Raw genomic sequence first — 25326 nt, 5'->3', positions numbered from 1 at the left:
CTCAGAAGAACTGAAACCTGTCTCCCCCTCTCCCCATCCCCCCACTTGCCCGATCCAGAATGTGGACTGGGTGTGGGGGTGAGCCGTCTCCAGCCACGTGGCACAGAGCACCGAGGTCAAAGGACCCTGGCTGCCCAACTCCACGGAGCTGCACCGCCCCAGCCCTGGGAGTTTCACACACAGACCACAGCCTTGAGAGAGACAGCAAGTTGGGTTTATTGAAGCCGCTGGATTGGGGGATTTTACATCACGATAGCCCAGCATGCATGATTCGGGGGCGCGCGGTCAGCAGCGGGAAGCGGAGGGCCCTCAGCGTTTAGGAAGCAGTGACGAAACTGAGGCAGCACAGCGGGCACTCGCACACCTTGACCTCGCGGAACTCCAGCACCGGCAGAGGGACAAAGGTGCAATTCGGGTCCGATTTCGAAGTGTCAGGAGCCACCTGAGGCTCGGGCTCAGGCTCAGGCTCAGGCTCAGGCTCAGCGTCATCCGGTTCCAGGTAATAGCTGAAGCAGACACTCGGCTGGAAGGAAAGAGAACAGAGAAACAAGAGGAGAATGTCAGTGTCACACTAGCGACATTTTGGGGTCATGTCATTCCTTGCAGAGTATGTGTGGGGGCATCCCGCGCTTTGCAGAATCTTGAGTACCATCAATATTATATCTAAATATATATAAGAAAACATGCACATAGAATATGTGGCAAGACTCGGTGAATTTTTATAATCTTTGTAGTGTTTTTATAAAATCTTGGATTCTCACATTAATTCCTAATAAGAAAACTTCTTTAAGAGTAGTATTAGTCTCACTAGTAGCTAAGATGTTCTCGCAGCCATCTGACCCAGGGCCTCCCCTGACCCCTCTCACCAGGGTCCCTCCAGGCTCCCCTCCTGCCTGTTAAGAAGCCCAGAGACAGAGCAGACACCTCATTGGCCAAGGGTGAGTCACATGCCAGCCCAGGACCAATCACAGGGAACCTTGGCACTGCCGGATCTGATTGGTCAGGGGCTAGCAGGAGCTGGTCTGAGGATGGGATCAGATTCACCCAAAGTGCGTGAGGACAGGGGCTCCCCCAAGAAAAGTCAAGGGGGTTAGTAGGAGGAGCACTGGTACCCAGGTGGACAAGGCCATGCTTGCCTCCGCAGGAAGGACCGTTCCCTAATTCATTCCTTCATTTAATCAGCCCATGTGTATACAGTGCCTGACACTGGTTACATCTTATCTAGATAGGGGATATGTCACTGAACAACAACTACTCTAGGAGAGGAGAGAGATGATGAACACACAGATTCAAGATATGTTCTTAGGTAGCAATAATTATCTGATGAAAATTCAGCATGGCAGGGTGTTAGAGAGAAATGGTGCAAAAGTGAACAAGGGAGGCTTCATGGAGGAGGTGGCATTGGAGCCGAGATTGGAATTTAGGAAACAGAAGGAAGGCAGGAAAGAGGGCAACACCCCCCAGAGGATGGTGGCCATATCCTGGGGAGGGGGGACGTGGACAAGGGACACCCAACCACCCAAGGGTCTCTGTTGCGCAGAGAAAGTGGTAGATGTGCCTGACCTCTCATAACCTAGGGGATCTCAGGTCAAAGAGACAAAACAAGCAGGCTTACTATGGGACAGAATGGCAGGACTTTGAAAGACAGTCTTCCCTTCATTCCTCTGGGCTTCTTCTGAGGCTCCTCAGGGTTCTCAGAAAGCAGGGCTGCGTGGGGGAGAGGAAAGAGGTGTGAGACCATCTTGCTTGCCAAGGCTTGAGAAACTCAGTATCTTCATCACGAAACCAGTGACAAAAACTAACACGTGCTGAGTACTTGCCATGTCCAGGCACTCACGTATTTTACATGTATTAGCTCAACTGATTGTTCATAATGACTCTCTGAGATGGATACTATCATTGTCCCGCTTTAGAGAAGAGGAAACTGAGGCAGAGAGGTGAGGACCCCTGCTGCAAGCTGCAGACCCTGAGCAGAGGAGTGACAGACACACTGACATGAGGTGATGTCAGTGACTCATCCTGGGTGTCCTCGGGGCCCCCTCCCCAGGAGGAGCCACGAGGAGATACCTGGGTGGGACTGGGCCAGTCTCCAGGGTCAACCCCTCCTCATCACCCTTGCCCTAGACCCTCCCACTCCCGCCTGCCTACACTTTCTGCCCTGTGTGGGTCTCACCTCCTTTCTCCGGAGGCTTGGTCTGCACCTCCTCGGTCTCTTGGTCCTCGATGGTGCTCAGAGGCAGCATCATGACACGGCAAGCCCTCTCTAGAGACAGGAGACAGAGCAGTTAGTGTCTGGGCGCTGGAGCCAGGCAGCCCGGGGGTGGCTCTCAGAGGTCAGGTGGACTCAGACAGCTCCATCCCCTCCCACGTCTCCAGGTCCCCAGCATCCAAGGGGACTTGTTGGCAATGCCTCTTCCTGGTTTCCTCCAATGCCCAGGATGTGATCTGGGGAGAACGGTTGTCATGGCACCTGGCAAGGACAAGGGCAGGGCTTGTGGTACCTGGGGCTCACCCCACTTTAAAACTAGAACAACTGTGACACGAAGTGCTGGGACCAGGAAGCTGCAGCTCGGCCAGCTGGGTAACAAAAGGGCCTCTGGAGCCTGGCATACAGCAGGCACTCAGTCAGTGCACTCGTGGAGCAGTCCCAGTGCTGTGTTTCAGCTCTGTCCCAGGGCTACCAGGCAGCCTGCCCAAGGGGTTCAGACAGGCCCTCCCCTCCTGTCCTAGGCCCCTCCAGGCACAGAGGCTTCAGTCCCGCCCTCAGGACCGCGGTGAAGGGACGGGACGGGCCCCAGAACCCCCAGCACAGCCCTGGGGCGGGGCCAGCCCTGCAGGGAGGGGGCTCGGCACAGGCTCAGTGTGGGGACCCCACCTCCACCCCAGCATCACCCTGGGCAGGACTTGGGCCGTGTGTCTGGGGAGTGGACTTGGGGGAATTTCAACCTGCTAGTCACTAACTGTGGATCTCAAGGATCAAGTTCACCAGATTTAACAACTACATTACAACAAATACACAGCAAACTGAGATGTGAATTTCATATACACAGATCATATTGTACTATAACAAGTCCCAAACACCGCATGGTAAGTATCTACCTAAAAATCATTTATTTAATATACTAACCTATGTTTATGTATATATCCTTGCAAATACTTAAGATATACTTATGTCCAAAGGTAGTTCATTATTTGTCTGAAATTCAAATGTAAGTAACCCTCCTACATTTTGGATGGCAAGGAGATCAAACCAATCAATCCTAAAAGAAATCAATCCTGAATATTCATTGGAAGGATTGATGCTAAAGCTGAAGCTCCAGTATTTGGCCACCTGATGAGAAGAAATGACTCACTAGAAAAGACCTTGATGCTGGGAAAGACTGAAAGCAGGAGAGGAAGGGGACGACAGAGGATAAGATGACTGGATGGCATCACCCACTGGATGGACATGAGTTTTGAACAAGCTCCAGGAGTTGGTGATGGACAGGGAGGTCTGGCGTGCTGCAGTCCATGGGGTCGCAAAGAGTTGAACACGACTGAGCAGCTGAACTGAACTGAACTGATCCTGCGTTTTACCTGATAAGCTCTGATTCGGGGGTTATTAACTCTTGTTATGTCAATTCTCCCTTCCAGAAAAATGAGTAAAATTAATTATTAAACATGAAGCTTAAATATGATTAAATTGACACGTATTCAGAACTCATTATCTGGAAACAGAGTCAAACCTCTGCCTTCCTTAAACCTTCTTTAAACATTTTAAAGAAACATAAGATGCAATCAGAGACCCTCACATATAATCCCGCAAAGAAAAGATGCATCAGTTTGGGGGAACTCCCTCTAGCAGACTCCCAGGCCCACCCTCAGCCTCGCCCGGGCCCCTCCCCCAGAGGCTGCCCCTCAAAACCGCGCGCCCCAAACGTGCTTCCAGCCCCTACCCGCAGCCACGCAGGCGCACAGAACCGCTGAAGGCGCAAAAACTGTTTTCCACGCGCACTCCTCATCTGCGAACTTCTGATGCGTCCTCCGTGAACCCCCAAACACATGCACTGGGCCTCCTGCCTCCTTCAGACTGCCTTCTGGACTCCCCACAAAGTCGTTATCCTATGTTTCATTCCGCAATCGCTAGATGACCCCTGACACCCTGCTGGCTTCCCAGGTTGGGCGCAGCCCCCGGATCTCCGCCTCCCCCATCAAACCGCAAAGTCCCCTGGTCCGCCCCTCCCGCCCCCAAAGCCTGGGGACCAGGACCGGGGCCCCCCCTCCGCCTGTCCTGGAGAGGGTCCCCGCCATCCCCGCCTCCGGACACCCCACTCCGGGGGTCACCCACTCCTCTGTACCCTCCAGGATTCGCTCCCCCCCGTGGCTCCAGAAATCCTGGGGCCCGGAGGCCCCTCGCGGCTCGGAAGGATCCGAGGCCGCCCGCCGCCCTCGGGGAGCCCCCACCGCGCGCTCCCCAGCCTTCCCCGCGTAGACCCCCCTCCGCCCTCCCGCCGCCCCCGCCCCGAACTGCGCCAACCTTGATGGCCCGACCCTTCGGAGCTGCGGCCGCGGCCGCGGGAGAGACCTCCGGCCCCGGGCTCGGTCTCGACGTCTGGGCTGGAGCGCGCCGGCTTGCTCATCGCTTGTCCTGGGGGCCCGGGCAGGGCTGGCTCCGAAGAAGTCCAGGGTACCTGCTGATGAATTCGCAGGAATGAAGAGCGCGGAGCGGCTCAGCATTACTCACGACGCCCCCTTCACCCCCCAACACAAGCGGGTGGTTACCAGCGTGCCTGCCGCCAGCGCGGGCGTGTTCGCACCACTTTTATTACTGCGGGAGGGTCCCGGCCTCCTCCTTCTCCTCAATGCTTAGAGAAACTGATACAGAGGGTGGCCCTGGGCGGCTTTTAGGTGGAGGAAAATCAGTTGTGCAGGTAGCAAGGTAAGGAATGGTTCTTACACTTGTTACTCAGATACGAAGAAACACTCGCCCCCACGCAGAAACACGTGTATGTCACTTGTGTGCTGGACCCAAACAGCAAGTCCCTTTCACCCTGTGCATCAGAGTCACAGGACTTTAAGAGTTTCCCTCCTTTTTCTAAGCATTCTCACACCTTCACCTGAACTGATGTCAGCCTGCATCTATTCGAAGAACCGACATTCACCGCTGTCGTGGAAAGTGTCATGGCAAACTGCGTAGCCTTTCTGGATCATCCAGTCTGCCTCTCAGCTACTGGATTTTACATAAAAACAGCCCTGACTCTGCCTAAGGCTGGGGGTGGATGCGCCGAGAAGCCCTTATTCATGCAAACAAGTTGTGGGCTGAATGACCGTAGTCTGCCCACCGTTGACCTAGGGAAATTTTTGTGCTAGCTTCTGCCGGAAAGACAAGGGTGTTGTCGAAGGAGGACTGGTAGCCAGGTGGACAGGGCCACAGCTGCCTTCGCAGGAGGGGCCGTTCCCTGACCTAGTCTCTCATTTAATCAGCCCGAGAGTATGTGTGCCTGGCGCTGGTTACACCTATGTTAGGCAGAGGGGGATATGTCATTGAACAACGGAAGAGGCTCTTGACCCCACAAAACTACTCTAGTAGGGGAGAGAGATGGTTGAAAAATAGATACAAGGTATGCTGTTAATAATTACTCTGAAGAAAATTCAAGAAGGCAAGGGGCTGGAGAGAAACGGGGTGAAAGGGAGCAAGGGGGGCCTCATGGAGGAGGTGATATTGGAGCAGAAGTTGGAATTAGCAAGGAGGAGACAGGAAAGAGGGCAGCACCCTCAAGGAAAACCATCCCACCCCACAGGCTGGGGCCACATCCAGGATGAGGCAGGGGCAAGGGGCACCCAAGGGTCTCTGGTGGGCAGAGAGGGTGGCCAATCCCCGTGATCGCTCAGCCGCAGGGGCCTCAGTGAACAGGGAGGGAGCAAGCAGGCTTACCACGGGGCAGAACGGCAGGACTCTGAAGGACACTGTTCCCTTCATTCTCTTGGACTTCTTCGGCAGAACATCAGGCTTCTTAGAAAAGAAGCCTGAGGAAGGAGGAGAGAGTCATGAGACCATCTGACCCTCTGAGGCTTGAGAAACTCGGTAGTAATGCAGTCTTCATCATGGAGCCGGTAACGGGAGCTAATACGTGTGGAGTATGTTCCAGACGTGCTTTTAAGTATTGTACACGCATTCGTTTATGTGGTTCTTCATAATAACTCTCTGAGATGGGTATTATCATCAACCCACTTTAGAGATGAGTGAACCGAGGTACAGAGAGGTAGGGACACTTGTTGGAGGTCGCCTAGTTGTGAGTGAGACCTGCATTCACTTGTACCCCAAAGGCCCCCAGGGAACAGACAGAAGTGTCAGGGAGGGGAGAAGCTGGGGTAAGAAAACAGGGGTGTCCAGGCCACAAAAAGGGGCCCAAATGGGCTCAGCTCCCAGGAGCTCCCTGCAGGCTCTGAGCAGGGCCGTGACAGGACCCGCTGACGGGAGGTGATGTCAGGGAGGCCGCATCCTGGGTGTCCCTGCCCGGAAGAGCCAGTGGAGACATCTGGTGATGGGGCCAATCTTCAGGGTCATTGCTGTGCCCTGGAGACCCCCCACTCCCGACTGCCCACAGTTCTCCGGGTCTCACCTCCTTTCTTGGGCGGCTTGGTCTGCACCTCCTCAGTCTCCCGGCCCTCGATGGAGCTCAGAGGCAGCATGGTGACTCCACAGGTGCTCCCTGAGGACAGGACACAGAGCAGTTGGTGCCTGGGCGGTGGAGCCAGGCGGCCTGGGTGTGGACTCAGAGGTCGGGTGGACTCACAGCTCCATCCCCTCCCCAAGTCCTCAGGGCCCCAACAGCCGAACAGGCATGTTGGCAATGCCACCCCCACAGAATTGCTTCAAGGTCCAGTGTGTGATCCGGGGAAAGTGTGTGGCATGGTGGCTGGCAAGGGAAAGGGCAGGCTCCGTGGGTTTATGATCCTTTAAGAAACACAAGAAATATGACACAAAGTGCCAGCACCCTGGATGTGCAGCTCAGTAAACTAGGATAGAAAGGGCCTCTGGAGCCTGGCATACAGCTGGCACTCAGTAAGTGCACTCGTGGAGCAGTCCCAGTGTTGTGTTTCAGCTCTGTCCCAGGGCTACCAGGCAGCCTGCCCAAGGGGTTCAGACAGGCCCTCCGCTCCTGTCCTTGCCCGTCCAGGTACAGGAGGCATCAGTCCCACCCTCAGGACTGTGGTGAAGGGAGGGGCCGGGCCCCAGACCCCCCAGCACAGCCCTGGGGCAGGGCCAGCCCTGAAAGGAGGAGGCTCCTCACCTCCGCCCCAGCATCACCCTGGGCAGGACATGGGCCAGTGTGTCTGGGATGAGAACTGGGGGATTCCAGCCTGCCAGTCACTAGCTGGGAATCTTAACGATCAAGTTGGCCACATTTAACAACAGCAACGTTATAATAAATATACAGTAAACGGATATTTGAATTTCAGATACACAAATTACGTTTTAGTTTAAGTAGTCTTTAAACACTTCGTGGGTCATGTCTACATTTTTAAAAAATTATTAAAAATTTATTAGATTATCTTTACAGATGGGCTCCCAGGAAATATTTGTGACACATTTATACTAAAAGGTAATTCAGTGTCTGTCTCAAGTCTGAATTTAAGAAGGCAGCCTGCATTTTACCTGGCAAGCCCTGATTCGGGGTTTTTTTAACCTCTTGGGCTGTCAGCTTTCCCCTCCATGAAAATGAAGACTATAAATGATTAAACATGAGGATTAAATATGCTTAAAAACATATACTCAGCACACATTATCTGGTAACCTAGAGCCAAACCTCTTCCTCTAAGCCTTTTCTGAAGAAGCATGAGACCCATCACAGACCCTCACACATAATCCTGCGAATACAGGGTGCGTCAAATAGCGCGGGAACCGCAGGCCAGTACACACACACTCACACACACACAATCATTGGAAACACACGCTTTCAGATGCAGACTGCGGAAAGCAGGGCGTGACGACATAAACACACCTGCAGACGAGTCCAGGGAAATTCAGAGACCCCCACCGCTCAGGTGGGCAGGCCTGCTTCTCAGCGCTGAGCGCACTCCTCACAGGCAGTCCTGATCTCTCTCTCTCTCTCTCTCTCTCACGCACACACCCTCCAGACAGGCACAAAGGCAGACCCACAGGCTGAAACGACCCCTCACCCTCCCCAGCACTCTTTCCCTCTGGCGGACACCCAGGCCCACCCTCAGCCTCGCCCGGGCCCCTCCCCAGAGGCTGCCCCTCAAAACCGCGCGCCCCAAACGTGCTCCCAGCCCCCACCCGCAGCCACGCAGGCGCACAGAACCGCTGGAGGCGCAAAAGCTGTTTTCCACGCGCACTCCTCATCTGCGAACCTTGCTCTGCGCCCTTAGTGAACCCCAAACTCACCCAGAGGGTCTCCCCGGCTCCCCACCCGTCACACTGCCCTCTGGACTCCCCCAGAATCATGTTCCCATCTTCTGTGTGGCCAGTTTCTTACCTGAGCCCCGATACCGACTGCCCTGTCTGGTGTGCAGAGCAAACCTGTGCCTCCCGCCTCCTCCAGCAAACTGCAAAGTCCCGGGCACGCCCTCCCGCTCCCAAATCCTGGGGACCAGGACCCGGGCTCCGCTCCGCCTGCCCTGGAGGGGATCCCCGCCTCCGGACACCCCAGCCTCCTGTGTCTCCTTCAGTTTTCGCTTCTCCCAGTGACCAGTGAAATCTTTAGACCTGGTGTCTCCCCGAGGTGGAGAGGATCAGAGGGTCTCCACCGCCTCCAGGGGAAAACTTGGATTTCTCCAGGGCCCCCACCGCGCGCGCCCTGGGGTCTCGGGGCCCCCAGGCAGCAGCCCCCGCGCCCGCACCTCCTCCCGGGGCGCCCCCGCCCTCCCCGCGGGGACCCTGCCCGCGCCCCCCGCCCTGCGGGTGCAGACCCCGCGGAGCGGCGGCCGCGGGACTGACCTCGGGACCGCTTCGGTCTGGACCACTGGGCTGGGCAGGCGGGCTGGCTCCGCGCGCGTCCTTGGTGCCTGAGCAGAGCCGGCTCCGGAGACGCTCGGGGACGCGGTGGACAAACGCGCGCTTATGTACAGGCTGAGCCGCTCGGCGACTCGCGCAACCCCCAAGCCCGCCCCCAAGGCCGAGTCAGGTGGTTCAAACCGCCTCTGACACCAGCACAGGCGTCAGAAGGTTCGCGGCAACTTGCTTATTAGGGGGGGAGGGTCGGGGACCTGTTTTCGTTGCTTCGAGAAACCGATTTAGGAGGTCGTGATGGGCAGGTCTTAAGGGGATGAGAATGACCTTGTGCAGGTCGTAAGAGTAAGTCAGTGGTTCTAAACTTGTGCTTAGAGTATGAAGAAATGCCACACATGTTGAAACACACGTATGTGTTAATAGCATGTGCCCTGGACTCAAACACAAAATATCTTTTAACGTTGGGCATCACGGTCACGGGAAGTTCAAGAGTTTCCCTCCTGTTTCTGATCATTCTCACACCTTCACCCGTGTTGATTGCAGTTTGCGTCTATTCAGTTCCGGGCCAGTCACCTTTCTTGGCCAGGGTGTGTGGCAGGTATTTTAGACACCTGAGCCATCAGCTCTGTGCGGCAGCTGCTCCTCTTGGCATGAACCTACCCTAGACAGTCCTAAGGATGGATGGAGTTATGTCAGCATGTCCTTGTTTACACAGTCTGTGGGCTGGATGGTCATAATCTGCCCATCCTTGTCCTAAAGAATTTTTTTTGTGCCAGCTCCTGGAGTAGATAAACCAAAAAGTTGCTGTGAAAAGTGCAGTTTGGACAGAAAGGTGAACAGATCTGTGTTTTCAATATATATATATATATAGTTTATGGAAATTTAAATCCTGTAAAATATACTATAAAATAGTAATATATTCTTGATATATGTGCAAAACTTGAAACAGTCACCTTTAAAAACAGCTCTGGTGAGCCTGGGTGACTTTCCTATCAGTTGGGGATCATTTTAGTTCCTATTTCATAGGACTCTGGTGAAGGTTACATGAGCTCATCTGTGGAAAGTGCTCAGCACCGGACCTGACAGATGGAAAGAGCCAGGGAAGTGTTAGGGTTTATTTAATACTATCAGTAACCAGTTGGTTAATCTCTCCCAGGCGAGGGGGTGCCCTTTGGGCCAGGCACTGGCCACTCTGAGACTCAAAGTGCCCAGAGGACTGTGCAAGGAGTCAAGAGTCCCGAAGATGCACTGATAAAATTTTTTCTGGAGACTGTGCTCCTCCACGTTTTCATAGCTGCAAGCCCACAGCCTCACTTTCTGGGGGCCACGGTGTGTGATAACCTAAGGGATATAAATGAGTCCTGACACAGACCCTTCAGTGGCCACGGAAATGTTGTGTATCTGTAGTGTCCAGGGCGGTAGCCTCTGGCCACGTTCGTTCGCTGAATCCTGCCCTGAGCTGCCAAGAAACTCTGTTTTGAATTTTACTTAAGATTGATTTGTTTACATCGATTAGCTTCATGTGGTTACTTAGTCATTACTGTGTTGGAGAGCCAGAAAATTGTACCTAATTCCTTCTCAAATGCAATCCCCCAGAGTGTCACTGACATTTGCGACCTGAACATTCTTTGTGCAGGGGGTCTTCCTGGTGCATTGCACCATGTTTAGAATGGTCTCTATCCATTAGAGTCTAGTGTGTTAGTTTCTCAGTCATCTCTGACTCCGTGCGACCCCATGGACTGTAGCCCACCAGGCTCCTCTGTCCATGGGATTCTCTAGGCTAGGATACTGGAGTGGGTTGCCATTTGCTTCTTCATCAGAGCCTAATAGCGGGCACCAATTCGGGACAACCTGAAATAGCGCCAACGTTGCAGAGAAGTTCCAGAAGGGGGCGCTAGAGTATCACCCCGCATGAGAACTTCTGGTCTACCCGAAGATGTTGGCGGTGAAATGAAGGAAATCACTATTTACAGAGGCTCTCCATGGTTTTCATGTACGTTTCAGTTGTAGGTTTTTTCCACACTCAAAAAGTTTACTGTCTTTCCAGATTGAACTCTCTGGTGGAGCAGCAGGGAGGAGACCTGCCTGAAGCCCCCCACCCCCCTCCAACCTCGGTGCATCGTCACTTCCCGGAGGTATGGGTTTTGCGTCATGAGTAAGGGGTGAGCCCTCTGCGGAAGTTCACCTGAGGTGAGCCCCCCGCCCTTGGGACTCCTGTGGGCTTCTCTGTGGCATGCAGGCTCTGAGGTCTCTGGACATTTGACTTACACAGAAAGTCTTTTCTCCTCACCCCTCACACTGATAACTGCATCCTCCCAGAGGCTCTTCTGATGCTTGAGAAGGGTCACATGGCTGCTGAGGGCTCTCCCCTATCCCTGGCTTCCCTCCCAGGTGCCAGACTGGTGAACCCTCTTGTGTTGTGACAGGTGGAAGCCCATGGAAGTTGGGGATGTGATCACAACTCTGCATTGAGGTAGATTGCAGACATGGCCTGTTTTCCACCCTGCCTCATGTCTACCCCCTTTGCCCCTTAAGTGTGCTGCTTCTGCTGCTGCTGCTGCTAAGTCACTTCAGTCGTGTCCGACTCTGTGTGACCCCATAGATGGAAGCCCACCAGGCTCCCCCGTCCCTGGGATTCTCCAGGCAAGAACACTGGAGTGGGTTGCCATTTCCTTCTCCAATGTGTGAAAGTGAAAAGGGAAAGTGAAGTCGCTCAGTCATGTCTGACTCGTAGCGACCCCATGGACTGCAGCCTACCAGGCTCCTACGTCCATGGGATTTCCTAGGCAAGAGTACTGGAGTGGCTTGCCATTGCCTTCTCCGCTTAAGTGTGCAGTGCCCCCCATTCTGAATTTGCATTTGGCCATGGCATGTGCTTTCGCCAGAGGAGGCTGGCAAAATATGATTCAGCAGAAGGTTGAAAAGTGTTTGTGAAATGACATTTATTTCTCCTCTGCACCTCTACCAGTGCCATGAGGATGAACCTGCCCAAGCCACTGTGCTGGAGGAGAAAAGACATTGAGAGCAGGGCCAGGTCTCCCTAGTCCCCCAGGAGAAGCCAGCCTAGGAGAGCTGAGGACCAGTGTCCACCAGGCACCAGGAGGAGCTCAGAAACAGCAGCAGAGCCTCCTCCCTGACCTCATATGTCTTTTGTTCCTGAAGTTTGCCAACTAAAGGATGTTCCCCACCACACACCACCACCTACAGTTCACTCTGAAAGGAATTCAGAGTGAAGATCCAGGTGAGGCACTTATGTTCTGGGAGAAGTGGCAGAAAGGATCCTCTGAAAGCAAGTCCTTCGTCCGTTTCCTGTCTGCTCATTTATGTTCCCCCCCAACCTAAAATAAACTAATCATAGGAATGAGATCACTAAGTAATCAAAATTAACTCCTAACTTATGAAGAATTGATGCTTTTGAACTGTGGTGTTGGAGAAGACTCTTGAGGGTCCCTTGAACTGCAAGGAAATCAAACCAGTCCATCCTAAAGGAAATCAATCCTGAATATTCATTGGAAGGACTGATGCTGAAGCTGAAACTCCAATACTTTGGCCACCTGATGGGAAGAACAAACTCATTGGAAAAGACTCTGATGCTGGGAAAGATTGAAGGCAGGAGGAGAAGGGGACGACAGAGGACAAGATGGTTGGATGGCATCACCAACTCGATGGACATGAGTTAGGGTAAGCTCCGGGAGTTGGTGATGGACAGGGAGGCTTGGTGTGCTGCAGTCCATGGGGTCACATGGAGTCAGACACGAGTGAGCAACTGAACTGAACTAATATGCTCTCCTGAATGCCTTGTCTAACCTGTTGATACTTTTCCTGGATAAATAGAAGCGTGACTAGCTCTCTTCCCCCAAAGTGCCCCTAAGCATCCAGAAGGCAGATTGAATGGGCAAGGTAACATCTGAAGAGACCTCAGCCAGTTCTGCATAGAATGGAGAATGGTGTAGAACCCAACCTCCTGCCTTGACAATTCACAGAGATTCCTCCATTTCCCCAAAGGTCTGTATAATCAAAGCTATGGTTTTTCCAGTAGTTATGTACAAATGTGAGAGTTGGACCATAAAGAAGGCTGAGCACTAAAGAATTGATGCTTTCAAACTGCAGTGCTATAGAAGACTCCTTAGGGTCCCTTGGGCAGTAAGGAGATCAAACCAGTCAAGCTTAAAGGAAATAAACCCTGAATATTCATTGGAAGGACTGATGTTGAAGCTGAAGCTCCAATACTTTGGCCACCTGATGCGAAGAACAAACTCATTTGAAAAAACCCTGATGCTGGGAAAGATTGAAGGTGGGAGGAGTAGAGGACGACAGAGGATGAGATGGTTGGATGGCATCACCAACTCGATGGACATGAGTTTGAGCAAGCTCTGAGAGATGGTAAAGAACATGGGGTCACAGAGTTGGACACCATTTAGCAACTGAACAAGCAAAAGGCTGAGCAGAATCTCTTGAGTTGGTCCCTGGACATAAGTCCACCATCTCCCCAGATTTCACCTTTTCTGATTAAAGCACCTTTCCTGTCTACTGACATCTGCCTCTTGAATGATTGACTTATGAGTGCCAGGTAGCCAAACTTGGGTTCAGTTACACCTCTGATGCTAGATATGTTCAGGAGAAACTAATAGGACCCAAGAGTCTTAGATTCTTCCTTACTTCAGTTCAGTTCAATTCAGTAGCTCAGTCGTGTCCGACTCTTTGCGACCCCATGAATCACAGCACGCCAGGCCTCCCTGTCCATCACCAACTCTCGGAGTTCACTCAGACTCATGTCCATCGAGCTGGTGATGCCATCCAGCCATCTCATTCTCTGTCATCCCCGTCTCCTCCCGCCCCCAATCCCTCCCAGCATCAGAGTCTTTTCCAGTGGTCAACTCGTTGCATGAGGTGGCCAGAGTATTGGAGTTTCAGCTTTAGCATCAGTCCTTCCAATTAGAAAAGCACTATCACATTAACTGTCCATGTATCATGACCAACATGAACCTTGTGCTGAGGTATGCCCTTGATTGCATGGACCCCTTTCCAAAATCACATGCAAACTGACCTCTCACCTACCTGTTTGGAGCAGTTCCTCACAGCTCTCCGAGAGGTTGTCTTCTGGGCTATAATCCCCACCAAATCCCCCAGATAAAACAGAAACTCTCACATTGTGTGTTTTCACCTCCGTGAACACCTTCTATGGATTTTGTGGTGGTGGTTGTTAGCTGGCACTATTGTGGCTACAGATACCTGCTACACACATATTCCAAGTATTTCTGCAGCATCTGAAGAGCTAACTGAAGGGAATTGAAAGGTCTGAGTGTTGAAAGAGGCTCTTCGACTCACAATTGCGTGACCACCTGGGAATCTCCCCTTATTCACCTCTGTGAGGCAGATACCATGATGGTTAAGGGCGTAGACTCTGGGGCCAGCCTGCCTGGGTTGAATGCTGCCTTGGCTCCTTCTGATCTGTGTGACCTGAAGCAAGTGACGTGGACTCTCTGTTCTTTTATCTCAGAAAGAAGGATAATAGTAGAACCAGCCACAGGTTGTGAGAATTAAGTGGCTCAACATGTGTAAAGACATTAGCTCAGTGCCTAACACAGGGTCAGTGCTCAAACACTTTTATCCTGCTAAAAACAGAGGGGACCCTAATCAATGGGAGAGAGATACATAACTGAAGAGCACATTTATTCACTCATGTGTTCATCACAACATGTGCTGGGGATAAATTGATATAATAGACCTGATCCGAGGTGGACACATTATTCATTCTCCTTTGCTATAATAACAGAAGCTGTTAGATGACACGGGATTGTCCAGCTAAGGACTACAGTTCCCAGCATCCCTTGCAACTAAATGTCATCATGTGACCTGCTCTGGCCAATGAGCTGTGAGGAAAACTGATCTCGGCTTCTTGTAGGAGTCGCCCTTTGAAGGACTGAGGCCTGGCTTCCCCTCTCCCCATCCCCCCACTTGCCCGATCCAGAATGTGGACTGGGTGTGGGGGTGAGCCGTCTCCAGCCACGTGGCACAGAGCACCGAGGTCAAAGGACCCTGGCTGCCCAACTCCACGGAGCTGCACCGCCCCAGCCCTGGGAGTTTCACACACAGACCACAGCCTTGAGAGAGATAGCAAGTTGGGTTTACTGAAGCCGCTGGATTGGGGGATTTTACATCACGATAGCCCAGCATGCATGATTCGGGGGCGCGCGGTCAGCAGCGGGAAGCGGAGGGCCCTCAGCGTTTAGGAAGCAGTGACGAAGCTGAGGCAGCACAGCGGGCACTCGCACACCTTGACCTCGCGGAACTCCAGCACCGGCAGAGGGACAAAGGTGCAATTCGGGTCCGATTTCGAAGTGTCAGGAGCCACCTGGGGCTCAGACTCAGTGTCATCGGGTTCCACGTAATAGGTGAAGCAGACACTCGGCTGGAAGGAAAGAGAACAGAGACGCAGGAAGAGAATGGTGGTGTCCCACTCGCGATGTTTCAGAGTCAGGCCATTCAGCGCAGTGTGTATGTTTGGGGGGCATCTTGTGCGTTGCAGGATGTTAAACACCATCACTGCCCTCTACCCACCAGGTGCTAGTAGCTTCCTTCCTTTACTTGTGACAAAGAAGAAATGTATCCCGACACTGAAGGTGTCCCCTGGGGGATGAATTGCCTCTGGTTGAGAGAATCACTGCTTCGTCCCATCCTAACAGCGGTTAGGGAAAGGCAAGGACCGTCTGCCCCGTACACGCCCATGGATACAAGATGTAGGGTTATCATCTCATAAGCTGACGGTTAGTTCCGTGGTGGGAATAGGACCTGAAATGAACTGGTCAGAAAGCTCTCTCTTTCTAGACTATTTGGCTCATCTACAAGCATCTCCCCACTGATTTCTTATTAGTTAGTTGCACAGAGAAAAGAAAAATCAGTAAATATTCAGTGGAGAAATGGGATAAACATTTCGACTGAGTGGATCAAAATTCAAGTGCATCTAAATGCGATGTACTGAGAAAGACACGGCATCACTTAGGTGGTGCTCCAGAGATCATAGCTTACCCTGAATCTCATTTGGGGGATAGCATAAAAATCAAACAACTGTAGAAGTGAAACAAAACAGAAAAGGCAATCAATATTGTGCAAGGTGTGACTTGGATGCTCAAAATCATCTGTCATAAGAGGCAAAGGAAGACTGAGGGGATTGTCTAGCTCAAAGAGAACTAAAGATATATTGTGTGCATGCTCAGTTGCTTCAGTCGTGTCCACCTCTTTGCGACCCCACGGACGGTAGCCCTCCAGGCTCCTCTGTCCATGGAATTCTCCAGGCAAGAAGACTGGTGTGGGTTGCCATTTCCTCCTCCAGGGGATCTTCCCAGCCCAGGGACTGAACCCATGTCTCCTGCGCTGGCAGGCGGGTTCTTTGCAACTAGTCCCACCTGGGAATCCCAAAGATACATTACCAAGTGCGATACCTGGCCCCAGGTAGGAGGAGAAAGAACGCCAAACAGCCTGCATGTAGTGAGTGAACAAACCAAGAATATGGACAGCAGGTGAGAGGAAAGTGCGTATCAGGGTTAAAACCTCAAAGATCACAGCAGGCCCACAGTTATAAGAGAGTATTCTTTTTCTAAAGTGAAACACACGGAGGAATAGGAGCATGTATATAGTACATATATGAGAAAACATGCAAACAGAAAAAAGTGATAACAGTTGGTGAACTCGGATGATCTCTGGACTGTTTTTGTAAAATTTTTGATTACATTATTTCTTAACAAGATTTTCTAAAGAGTCCTCCCCGGGACTGCTGCAGGCACCAATAGAAAAGACGTTCTCGCAGGCGTCTGACCCTCTGCCTCCCCTGACCCCTCCCCACGGGCCCCCTGGTTCTCACCAGGGTCCCTCCAGCCTCTCGCTTTGCGGGTCATGAAGCCCAGAGTCAGAGCAGACACTTCATTGGCCAAGGATGAGTCACGTGCCAGCCCAGGACCAATCACTGGGAACCTTGGCACTGCCGGCTCTGATTGGTCAAGGGAGCTGGTCTGAGGATGGGGTCAGATCCATACAAAGTGCGTGGAGACAGGTGGTCCCCCCAGAAAAGTCAGGGTGGGTAGTAGGAGAAGGAGGACTGGGACCCAGGTGGACAAGGCCACAGCTGCCTCCGCAGGAGGGACCGTTCCCTAATTCATTCCCTCATTTAATCAGCCCGAGAGTATACAGTGCCTGATACAGAGCGTATACAGTTACATCTGATCTAGACAGGGGATATGTCATTGCACAATAGAGGAGGCTCTTGACCCCACAAAACTACTCTAATAGGGGAGACAAATGATTAAAAAGATAGCTGCAAGATATGCTCTCAGGTAGCAATAATAACGCTGAAGAAAATTCAGGAAGGCAAGAGGTCAGAGGGAAATGGGGCAAAAGTGAGCAAGGGAGGCTTCATGGAGGAGGTGATACTGGAAGTTGGAATTAGGAAAGAGAGGAGGCAGGAAAGAGGGCAGCACCCCTGAGAGGAGGGGGGCACATCCTGGGGTGGGGGACAAGGGATACCCAGCCACCCAAGGGTCTCTCCTGGGCAGAGAGGGTGGTGGGGGTGCCTAACCTCTCATAACCTAGGGGATCTCTGGTCAAAGGGAGGAAACAAGCAGGCTTACCATGGGACAGAACGGCAGGACATTGAAAGACAGTCTTCCCTTCATTCCTCTGGGCTTCTTTCGAGGCTCCTCAGGGTTCTCAGAAAGCAGGGCTGGGGAAGGAGAAAAGAGGTGTGAGGCAATCGTGCCCTCTGAGGCTTGAGAAACTCAGTAATAATAAGATCTCTATCATGAAACCATTGACAAAAACGAACATGTGTTGAGTACTTGTCCTGTGCCAGGCACTCTTGCATATATTACACTGTAATATCTAATTTGGTTATTATCTTCATCCAACTTTTCAGATGAAGAAACAGGCACAGAGAGGTTAGGACACTTGCAGGAGGTTGCACAGCAATGCCTGCAATCATGCATTAAATTGCATCCTGAAGGTCCCCAGGGAACAGACAGAATGTCAGTGACCGAAGGGGCTGGAATCAGACAACAGGGGGCTGTGGAGATAGTGACGCCCTGGGGCACCCGTGTCCAGGAGGAAGGCACAGCTGATACACAGGCGCCTCTGTGGCATATCTCTCCAGAAAATACTTCGGTTTCCCCAAAGAAGACAGGTTCCCCCAAAGAAGATTTCCCCAAAGAAGGTTTCCCCAAAGAAGACAATACTTTGGCCACCTGATGAGAACTGACTCATTGGAAAAGACCTTGATGCTTGGGGAGGTTGAAGGCAGGAGGAGAAGGGGATGACAGAGGATAAGATGGTTGGATGGCATCACCAACCCCATGGACATGAGTTTGACCAAGCTCTGGGAGTTGGTGATGGACAGGGAAGCTTGGCGTGCTGCAGTCCATGGGATCACAAAGAGTCAGACGTGACTGAACCAGTTAGCGCACACAGCACAGACAGACCGTGCAACGCCAGGCAGCTGGAACACAAACCGGGCCTCTTGTTGGGGAGGGTCCTCAAGATGGACAGGGGACCCGGTGCTTAAGGTCAAAGACCCCCAGACCAGAAGGGTTCAGATCCCACTGTGAGCTGATTATTCGCACTTGTCACCCTTCAGATTTCCCATCTGCAACATGAAGCCGTCGGTGTCACTCTCTCACAGGGCTGTCGTGGAGTGTGGGTGGCCGGATGCAGGGAAAGCACCAGGCCGGTGACCGGTACTACGTGCCAGATGAGAATTAGGTGAAATAAGACAGAATAGAAAGTGGGAGCGAGAACTGCAGTACACACCGCCTATCAGACATAAATACCCAGTGCCAGGTACACACACGTCCTTGTCTGTATGAGTGAGCACAGAACATTCTGGAAGATTGGACGAGAAGCTGGGAAGTCGCTACCTCTGGCAAGGAAGTAGGTAGCTAAGGAAGTGGCTTGCATCTTATTTTGTAGGATGGTTACACGGAGCTACAGATGTGTTGAAACAGAAGTAAAAACACATGGGGATGGGGCCACTATCAGTGGGCTAGTTTTCACGTTGGACTATCATCCAATAAGATCAAGTTACTGGGGAGAAATGGGATAAAGGGTCCCTGGAATTTTGATGAATTATGATGGCAATGTCTTGTGAATATAAAATTATTGCAAAGTAAAAGTTTTCAAAAAAGGGAGTGTCACAGCAAACCCAGGAGCCCTCCCTCATGAGGCCAGACCACGAACAGGACCAGCAAGGAGCTCTGTGTTTAGTCACTAAATCGGGTCCGACTCTTTGGGACCCCATGCACTGTAGCCCACCAGGCTCCTCTGTCCATGGGATTCTCCAGGCAAGAACACTGGAGCGGGTTGCCATTTCCTTCTGCAGGGGATCTTCCCCACCCAGGCATCCCTGGGTGTGACTCCTGCATTGGCAGGTGGGTTCTTTACCATGAGCACCACCGGAGAAGCCCCCAATGCACTCCGTCCCACTGCTAAATCCTTGGTTCAGGCCTCCATCGCGTCTCAGATGAATGACCCTACAGCCCCTTGACCTGGCAACTGAGTGGAGGGTCAGCTGGCCCACACAGGTGGCCACATAACACAAAGGAGCCCAGACGATTCCAGCTGCCAGGACGCAGCCCTGCAGGCTGAGCAGGGGAGTGACGGACTCACAGACATAGGGTGATGTCAGGGAGGTTCCATCCTGGGCGCCCCTCAGGGCCCTCCCTCCTTAAGAGGAGCCGGTGGCAGACACTCAGGGTTGGGGCCAGTCTTCAGGGTCCATGCTTCCCCATCAGCCTGGAGATGCTTCCCTCTCCCGCCTGCCCACAGCTTCCGCCCCACGTGGGTCTCACCTCCTTTCTCTGGCGGCCTGGTCTGCACCTCCTCGGTCTCCTGGCCCTCGATGGTGCTCAGAGGCAGCATCATGGCACCACAGCTGCTCCCTGCGGACAGGAGACAGTGTGTGGGTGGTGGAGCCAGGCGGCCTGGGGGTGGACTCAGAGGTTGGGTGGACTCAGACAGCTCCATCCCCTCCCCACGTCTCCAGGTCCCCAGCATCCAAAGGGACGTGTTGGCAATGCCTCCTCCTGGTTTCCTCCAAGGCCCAGGGTGTGATCTGGGAAAGCAGTTGTCATGGCACCTGGCAAGGACAAGGGCAGGGCTCGTGGTACCTGGGGCTCACCCCCCTTTAAAACTAGAACAACTGTGACACGAAGTGCTGGGACCAGGAAGCTGCAGCTCGGCCAGCTGGGTAACAAAAGGGCCTCTGGAGCCTGGCATACAGCAGGTACTCAGTAAGTGCACTCGTGGAGCAGTCCCAGTGCTGTGTTTCAGCTCCGTCCCAGGACTACCAGGCAGCCTGCCCAAGAGGTTCAGACAGGCCCTCCCCTCCTGTCCTCGACCTGTCCAGGTACAGGAGGCTTCAGTCCCACCCTCAGAACTGTGGTGAAGGGAGAGGCCAGGCCCCAGACCCCCCAGCACAGCCCTGGGGTGGGGCCAGCCCTGCAGGGAGGGTGCTCGTCACAGGCTGACCCTAGCCCTTCCTGGGCAGAACCCTGGTCAGTGTGTCTGGGCACTGTGGACTGGATGGATTCCAGCTTGCCAGTCACTAGCTGGGAGATCTCAAGGATCAAGTTTGCCAGATTTCCCAAAATGATATTACAAGAAATTCATAGCAAACTGAGACTTGAATTTCAGACACACAAATCAGTTTTTACTATAAGTCATATTGAAACACTATATGGGTCAGGTCTACATAAAAACTTGTTTTTAAGTTTATTTTGCTAAATGATGTTTAAGTATAGGCAAGTCCCATGAAATATTTGGAACATACTTATACTAAAAGGGAATTCACTATTTGTCTTAAATTCAAATTGAAGTAAGCATCCTGTATTTTACCTGGCAAGCCCCGATTCAGGGGTTTTTTAACCTCTTGTGCTGTCAGCTTTCCCGTCCATGAAAATGAGGAAAATAAATGATTAAACATGAGGATTAAATATGATTAAATATACACACACACTCAGAACATACTATCTGGTAACTTAGAGTCAAACCTCTTCTTCGAAGCCTTTTTAAGATGCTTTAAGACCCATTTGAGATCCTCACACATAATCGTGCAAATACAAGTGCGTCAAATACCGGGAACACCCGGCCAGATATATACACACACACACACAATTGTTAGAGACGCACGCTTTCTGATGATCACTGTGGAAACCAGGGCCTACTGACACAAACACCTGCAGACACACTGCAAGGAAACCCAGAGACCCCCATGACTCAGAGGGGCAGGCCTGCTTCTCAGAACTGAAGGGCGGGCCCCACAGGCAGTCCTGATCATGCACACCCCCACCCCCACCCCCACACAACTGCAGACGCATCAGCTGAAATTATCAATACCCCTCACCCTCCCCAGCACTCTTTCCCTCTGGCGGACACCCAGGCCCACCCTCAGCCTCGCCCGGGCCCCTCCCCAGAGGCTGCCCCTCAAAACCGCGCGCCCCAAACGTGCTCCCAGCCCCCACCCGCAGCCACGCAGGCGCACAGAACCGCTGGAGGCGCAAAAGCTGTTTTCCACGCGCACTCCTCATCTGCGAACCTTGCTCTGCGCCCTTAGTGAACCCCAAACTCACCCAGAGGGTCTCCCCGGCTCCCCACCCGTCACACTGCCCTCTGGACTCCCCCAGAATCATGTTCCCATCTTCTGTGTGGCCAGTTTCTTACCTGAGCCCCGATACCGACTGCCCTGTCTGGTGTGCAGAGCAAACCTGTGCCTCCCGCCTCCTCCAGCAAACTGCAAAGTCCCGGGCACGCCCTCCCGCTCCCAAATCCTGGGGACCAGGACCCGGGCTCCGCTCCGCCAGCCCTGGAGGGGATCCCCGCCTCCGGACACCCCAGCCTCCTGTGTCCCCTCCAGGCTCCCCTCCTCCCGGTGGCCAGAGAAACCCTTGGACTCGTGTCGCCCCGCGGCTCACGAGGGTCTGAGGACGCCCCCCACCCTCAGGGGAGCCGGGGTTCCTGCAGGGCCCGCACCGCGCGCGCCCTGGGGTCTCGGGGCCCCCAGGCAGCAGCCCAGAGCGCGCCTGCACCTCCTCCCGGGGCGGCCGCGCCCTCCCCGCGGGGACCCCAAAGCGCCCTCCCGCGCCCCCCGCCCCGATGGCGCAGACCCCTCGGAGCTGCGGCCGCGGGACTGACCTCCGGCCCCGGGCTCGGTCTGGGCGTCTGGGCTGGAGCGCGCCGGCTTGCTCACCGCTTGTCCTGGGGGCCCGGGCAGGGCTGGCTCCGAAGAAGTCCAGGGGACCTGCGGGTGAACTCGCAGGAATGAAGAGCGCGGAGCGGCTCAGTGAGAGGCACAATCCTGCACCTCCAGCGTTGGTCCCCCCAACACAAGCCGGTGGTTACCAGCGTGCCTGCCGCCATAACGGGCGTGTTCTCTTCACTTTGATTATTGGGGGGAGGGTCCCGGGCCTCCTCCTCCTCACTGCTTAGAGAAACTGATGCAGAGGGTGGCCTTGGGTGGCGTTTAGGTGGAGACTCAGTAGTGCAGGTAATAAGGGTAAGGAGTGGTTCGAAACGTCTTTCTCGAATATGAGGAAACAGCCAGCCCACACACCTAGAAACACACGTGTGTAGCATGTACACTGGACCCAAAATACCTTTTACACATGGCATCACACTCACAGCAGTTCAAGATTTCCCTCCGTTACTAACCATTTCACACCTTCACCGGTATTGATTTCAGTTTGCATCTATTCCAAGCAAGATCGGTCACTTTGGTGGTCAAAGGTGTCATGGCAAATTGCTTATCTTCCTAAACCATCCACTCTGTGTCAGAGCTACTGGACTTGGCATGAAAGCATCGCAGACTCTCCCTAAGACGTGGGTGTAGTGTGTCAACAAGCTCTTATTTACTCAACAGGCTGTGGACTGTGTGGCCTTAAACGGCTCCCCCTTGACCTAGAGAATCTTCTGTGCCAGTTCCTGGAGTAGACAACGCCAAGGTGCTCTCTGGAGAACGGGCGGTTAGGGCAGCAATGTGAAAGGATACTCTTTGTGGTTTTTCTTCAAAAATAAGAAATACTTTACGAAGATACAGATCCCGAGAACTGAAAGAGTCTAATATGAAAGGAGCCATTGGGTCTTCACTATGTACAAAACTTGAAATAACCTTTAAAAACAGCACTCATGACACTCGGGTGTCTCTCCTGTATCAGGGATCACATTAATCCGTGTTTCATGGGACTCGGTAATGGTTGCATGAGATCACCTATGTAAAGTGTTCACACCACGCCTGACAGGTCGAAGTTGGCCAGGAAATACTTTGCAAACCTGTGACTCTCACTTTCCTTTCGAATAAGATTTTCTAATGCGTCCTCCCCAGGACTGCTGCAGGCACTAAAAGGAAAGACGTTCTCGCAGCCATCAGATCCAGGGCCTCCCCTGACCCCTCTCACCAGGGTCTCTCCAGGCTCCCCTCCTGCCTGTTAAGAAGCCCAGAGACAGAGCCGACCCCTCATTGGCCAAGGGTGAGTCACGTGCCAGTCCAGGACCAATCACCGGGAACCTTGGCACCGTCGGCTCTGATTGGTCAGGGGCGTACCTGGAGCTGGTCTGAGGATGGGATCAGATCCATCCAAAGTGCGTGGAGACAGGTAGTCCCCCCAGAAAAGTCAAGGGGGTTAGTAGGAGAAGGCGGACTGGTACCCAGGTGGACAAGGCCACAGCTGCCTCCGCAGGAGGGACCGTTCCCTAATTCATCCCTTCATTTAATCAGCCCGAGTGTAAACAGTGCAGGACGCTGGTTACATCTGTGCTAGGCACGGGATGAGTCATTGAAAAACAGAGGAGGGCCCTGCCCCCAAGAACTATTCTGGCAGGGGAGACAGATGATGAACACACAGACAGAAGGCATGCCGTCAAGCAGCAATAACTACTCTGAAAAAGAGTTCAGTGAGGCAGCGGATTGGAGAGAAATGGCACGAAAGTGAGCAAGGGAGGCTTCATGAAGGAGCTGACACAGGAACAGAGGTTGGAATTAGCACAGAGAAGGAGGCAGAAAGGCGGGCAAAACCTTCAAGGAAGACCAGCCCCCACAGGAGGGGGCCACATCCGGGACGAGGCAGGGGCAAGGGGCACCCAGGCACCCAAGGGTCTCTGGTGGGCGGAGAGGGTGGCCAATCCGCGTGATCACTCAGCCCAGGGGCCTCCGGTGAAAAGGGAGGGAGCAAGCAGGCTTACCACGGGGCAGAACGGCAGGACTCTGAAGGACACTGTTCCCTTCATTCTCTTGGACTTCTTTCGCGGAACATCAGGCTTCACAGAAAGCAAGACTGAGGGAGGAGGAGAGAGTCATGAGAGCATCTGACCCTCTGAGGCTTGAGAAACTCGGTAGTAATGCAGTCTTCATCACGGAGCCGGTAACGGGAGCTAACACGCTGAAGCATGTTCCAGACGTGCTTTTAAGTATTGTACACATACTTGTTCATGTGCTTCTTCATAATAACTCTCAAGAATACTGAAGTGGTTTGCTATTTTCTTCTCCAGGGGATCTTCCCTACCCAGGGATCAAACCCTGGTTTCCCATGTTGCGGGTGGACTCTTCACTGATTGAGCTACTAGGGAAGCCAATAACTCTCTGAGATGGGTATTATCATCAACCCGCTTTAGAGATGAGCGAACCGAGGTACAAAGAAGTAGGGACACTTGTTGGAGGTCGCCCAGGAGTGAGTGAGACATGCATTCACTTGTATCCCAAAGGCCCCCAGGGAACAGACAGGAAGTGTCAGGGAGGGGAGGGTCTGGGGTAAGAAAACAGGGGTGTCCAGACCACAAAAAGGGGCCCAAACAGGCTCAGCTCCCAGGAGCTCCCTGCAGGCTCTGAGCAGGGCAGTGACAGGACCCACTGATGGTAGGTGATGTCAGGGAGGCTGCATCCTGGGTGTCCCTGCCCGGAAGAGCCAGTGGAGACATCTGGTGATGGGGCCAATCTTCAGGGTCCATCCTTCCCCATCAGCCTGGAGACCCTCCCCACTCCTGCCTGCCCAGTTTCCGCCCCACGTGGGTCTCACCTCCTTTCTCTGGTGGCCTGGTCTGCACCTCCTCGGTGTCCTGGCCCTCGATGGTGCTCAGAGGCAGCATCATGGCACCACAGCTGCTCCCTGCGGACAGCAGACAGAGCAGCTAGTGCCTGGGTGGTGGAGCCAGGTGGCCCGGGTGTGGCTCTCAGAGGTCGGGTGGATTCAGACAGCTCCATCCCCTCCCAGGAGGCTTCCGTCCCACCCTCAGGACCTCAGTGAGGGGAGGGGCCGGGCCTCAGACCCCCCAGCACAGCCCTGGAGCAGGGCCAGCCCTGCAGGGAGAGAGTTCGGCACAGGCTCAGTGTGAGCTCCTCACCT

The 25326-nt window shown here is 53.3% G+C and overlaps 2 protein-coding genes across 2 annotated transcripts; both read right to left on the bottom strand.

The window, feature by feature from the left end:
* Window positions 1-233: 233 nt before the first annotated feature.
* Window positions 234-6680, bottom strand: LOC129546028 (uncharacterized). The gene is made up of 6 exons (XM_088830445.1): window positions 6603-6680; window positions 5915-6006; window positions 4517-4673; window positions 2174-2263; window positions 1616-1707; window positions 234-523 (listed from the first exon to the last, which is right to left on the bottom strand). The coding sequence occupies exons 1-6, from the start codon at window positions 6670-6672 to the stop codon at window positions 317-319; spliced, it is 708 nt and encodes a 235-aa protein (XP_088686571.1). The 5' UTR covers window positions 6673-6680; the 3' UTR covers window positions 234-316.
* An 8405-nt stretch (window positions 6681-15085) lies between these two features.
* On the bottom strand, window positions 15086-25072 carry LOC129546036 (uncharacterized). Its single transcript, XM_055410731.2, has 6 exons — window positions 25000-25072; window positions 24170-24261; window positions 22127-22232; window positions 19786-19875; window positions 17578-17669; window positions 15086-15365 (listed from the first exon to the last, which is right to left on the bottom strand). The coding sequence occupies exons 1-6, from the start codon at window positions 25070-25072 to the stop codon at window positions 15183-15185; spliced, it is 636 nt and encodes a 211-aa protein (XP_055266706.1). The 3' UTR covers window positions 15086-15182.
* Between the last annotated feature and the right edge of the window lie 254 nt (window positions 25073-25326).

This window comes from Moschus berezovskii, chromosome 22 (genome assembly GCF_049115385.1).
Source record: "Moschus berezovskii isolate FMDL1 chromosome 22, NW_MosBer_1.0, whole genome shotgun sequence".
Classification (NCBI taxonomy): Eukaryota; Metazoa; Chordata; class Mammalia; order Artiodactyla; family Moschidae; genus Moschus; species Moschus berezovskii.
This window is presented reverse-complemented; position numbering and strand designations above follow the sequence as displayed.

Coding starts and splice junctions, on each gene's coding strand:
- LOC129546028 (XM_088830445.1), bottom strand. CDS start 6,672: ATGCTGCCTCTGAGCTCCATCGAGGGCCGGGAGACTGAGGAGGTGCAG. Junction 4,674..5,914: donor TCCTGCCGTTCTGCCCCGTG/GTAAGCCTGCTT, acceptor CGAATTCATCAG/CAGGTACCCTGGACTTCTTC. Junction 1,708..2,173: donor CAAGCCTCCGGAGAAAGGAG/GTGAGACCCACA, acceptor TCCCCCACGCAG/CCCTGCTTTCTGAGAACCCT.
- LOC129546036 (XM_055410731.2), bottom strand. CDS start 25,072: ATGATGCTGCCTCTGAGCACCATCGAGGGCCAGGACACCGAGGAGGTG. Junction 24,262..24,999: donor CAGGCCACCAGAGAAAGGAG/GTGAGACCCACG, acceptor CTCCTCCCTCAG/TCTTGCTTTCTGTGAAGCCT. Junction 15,366..17,577: donor TCCTGCCGTTCTGTCCCATG/GTAAGCCTGCTT, acceptor CTTTCCTTCCAG/CCGAGTGTCTGCTTCACCTA.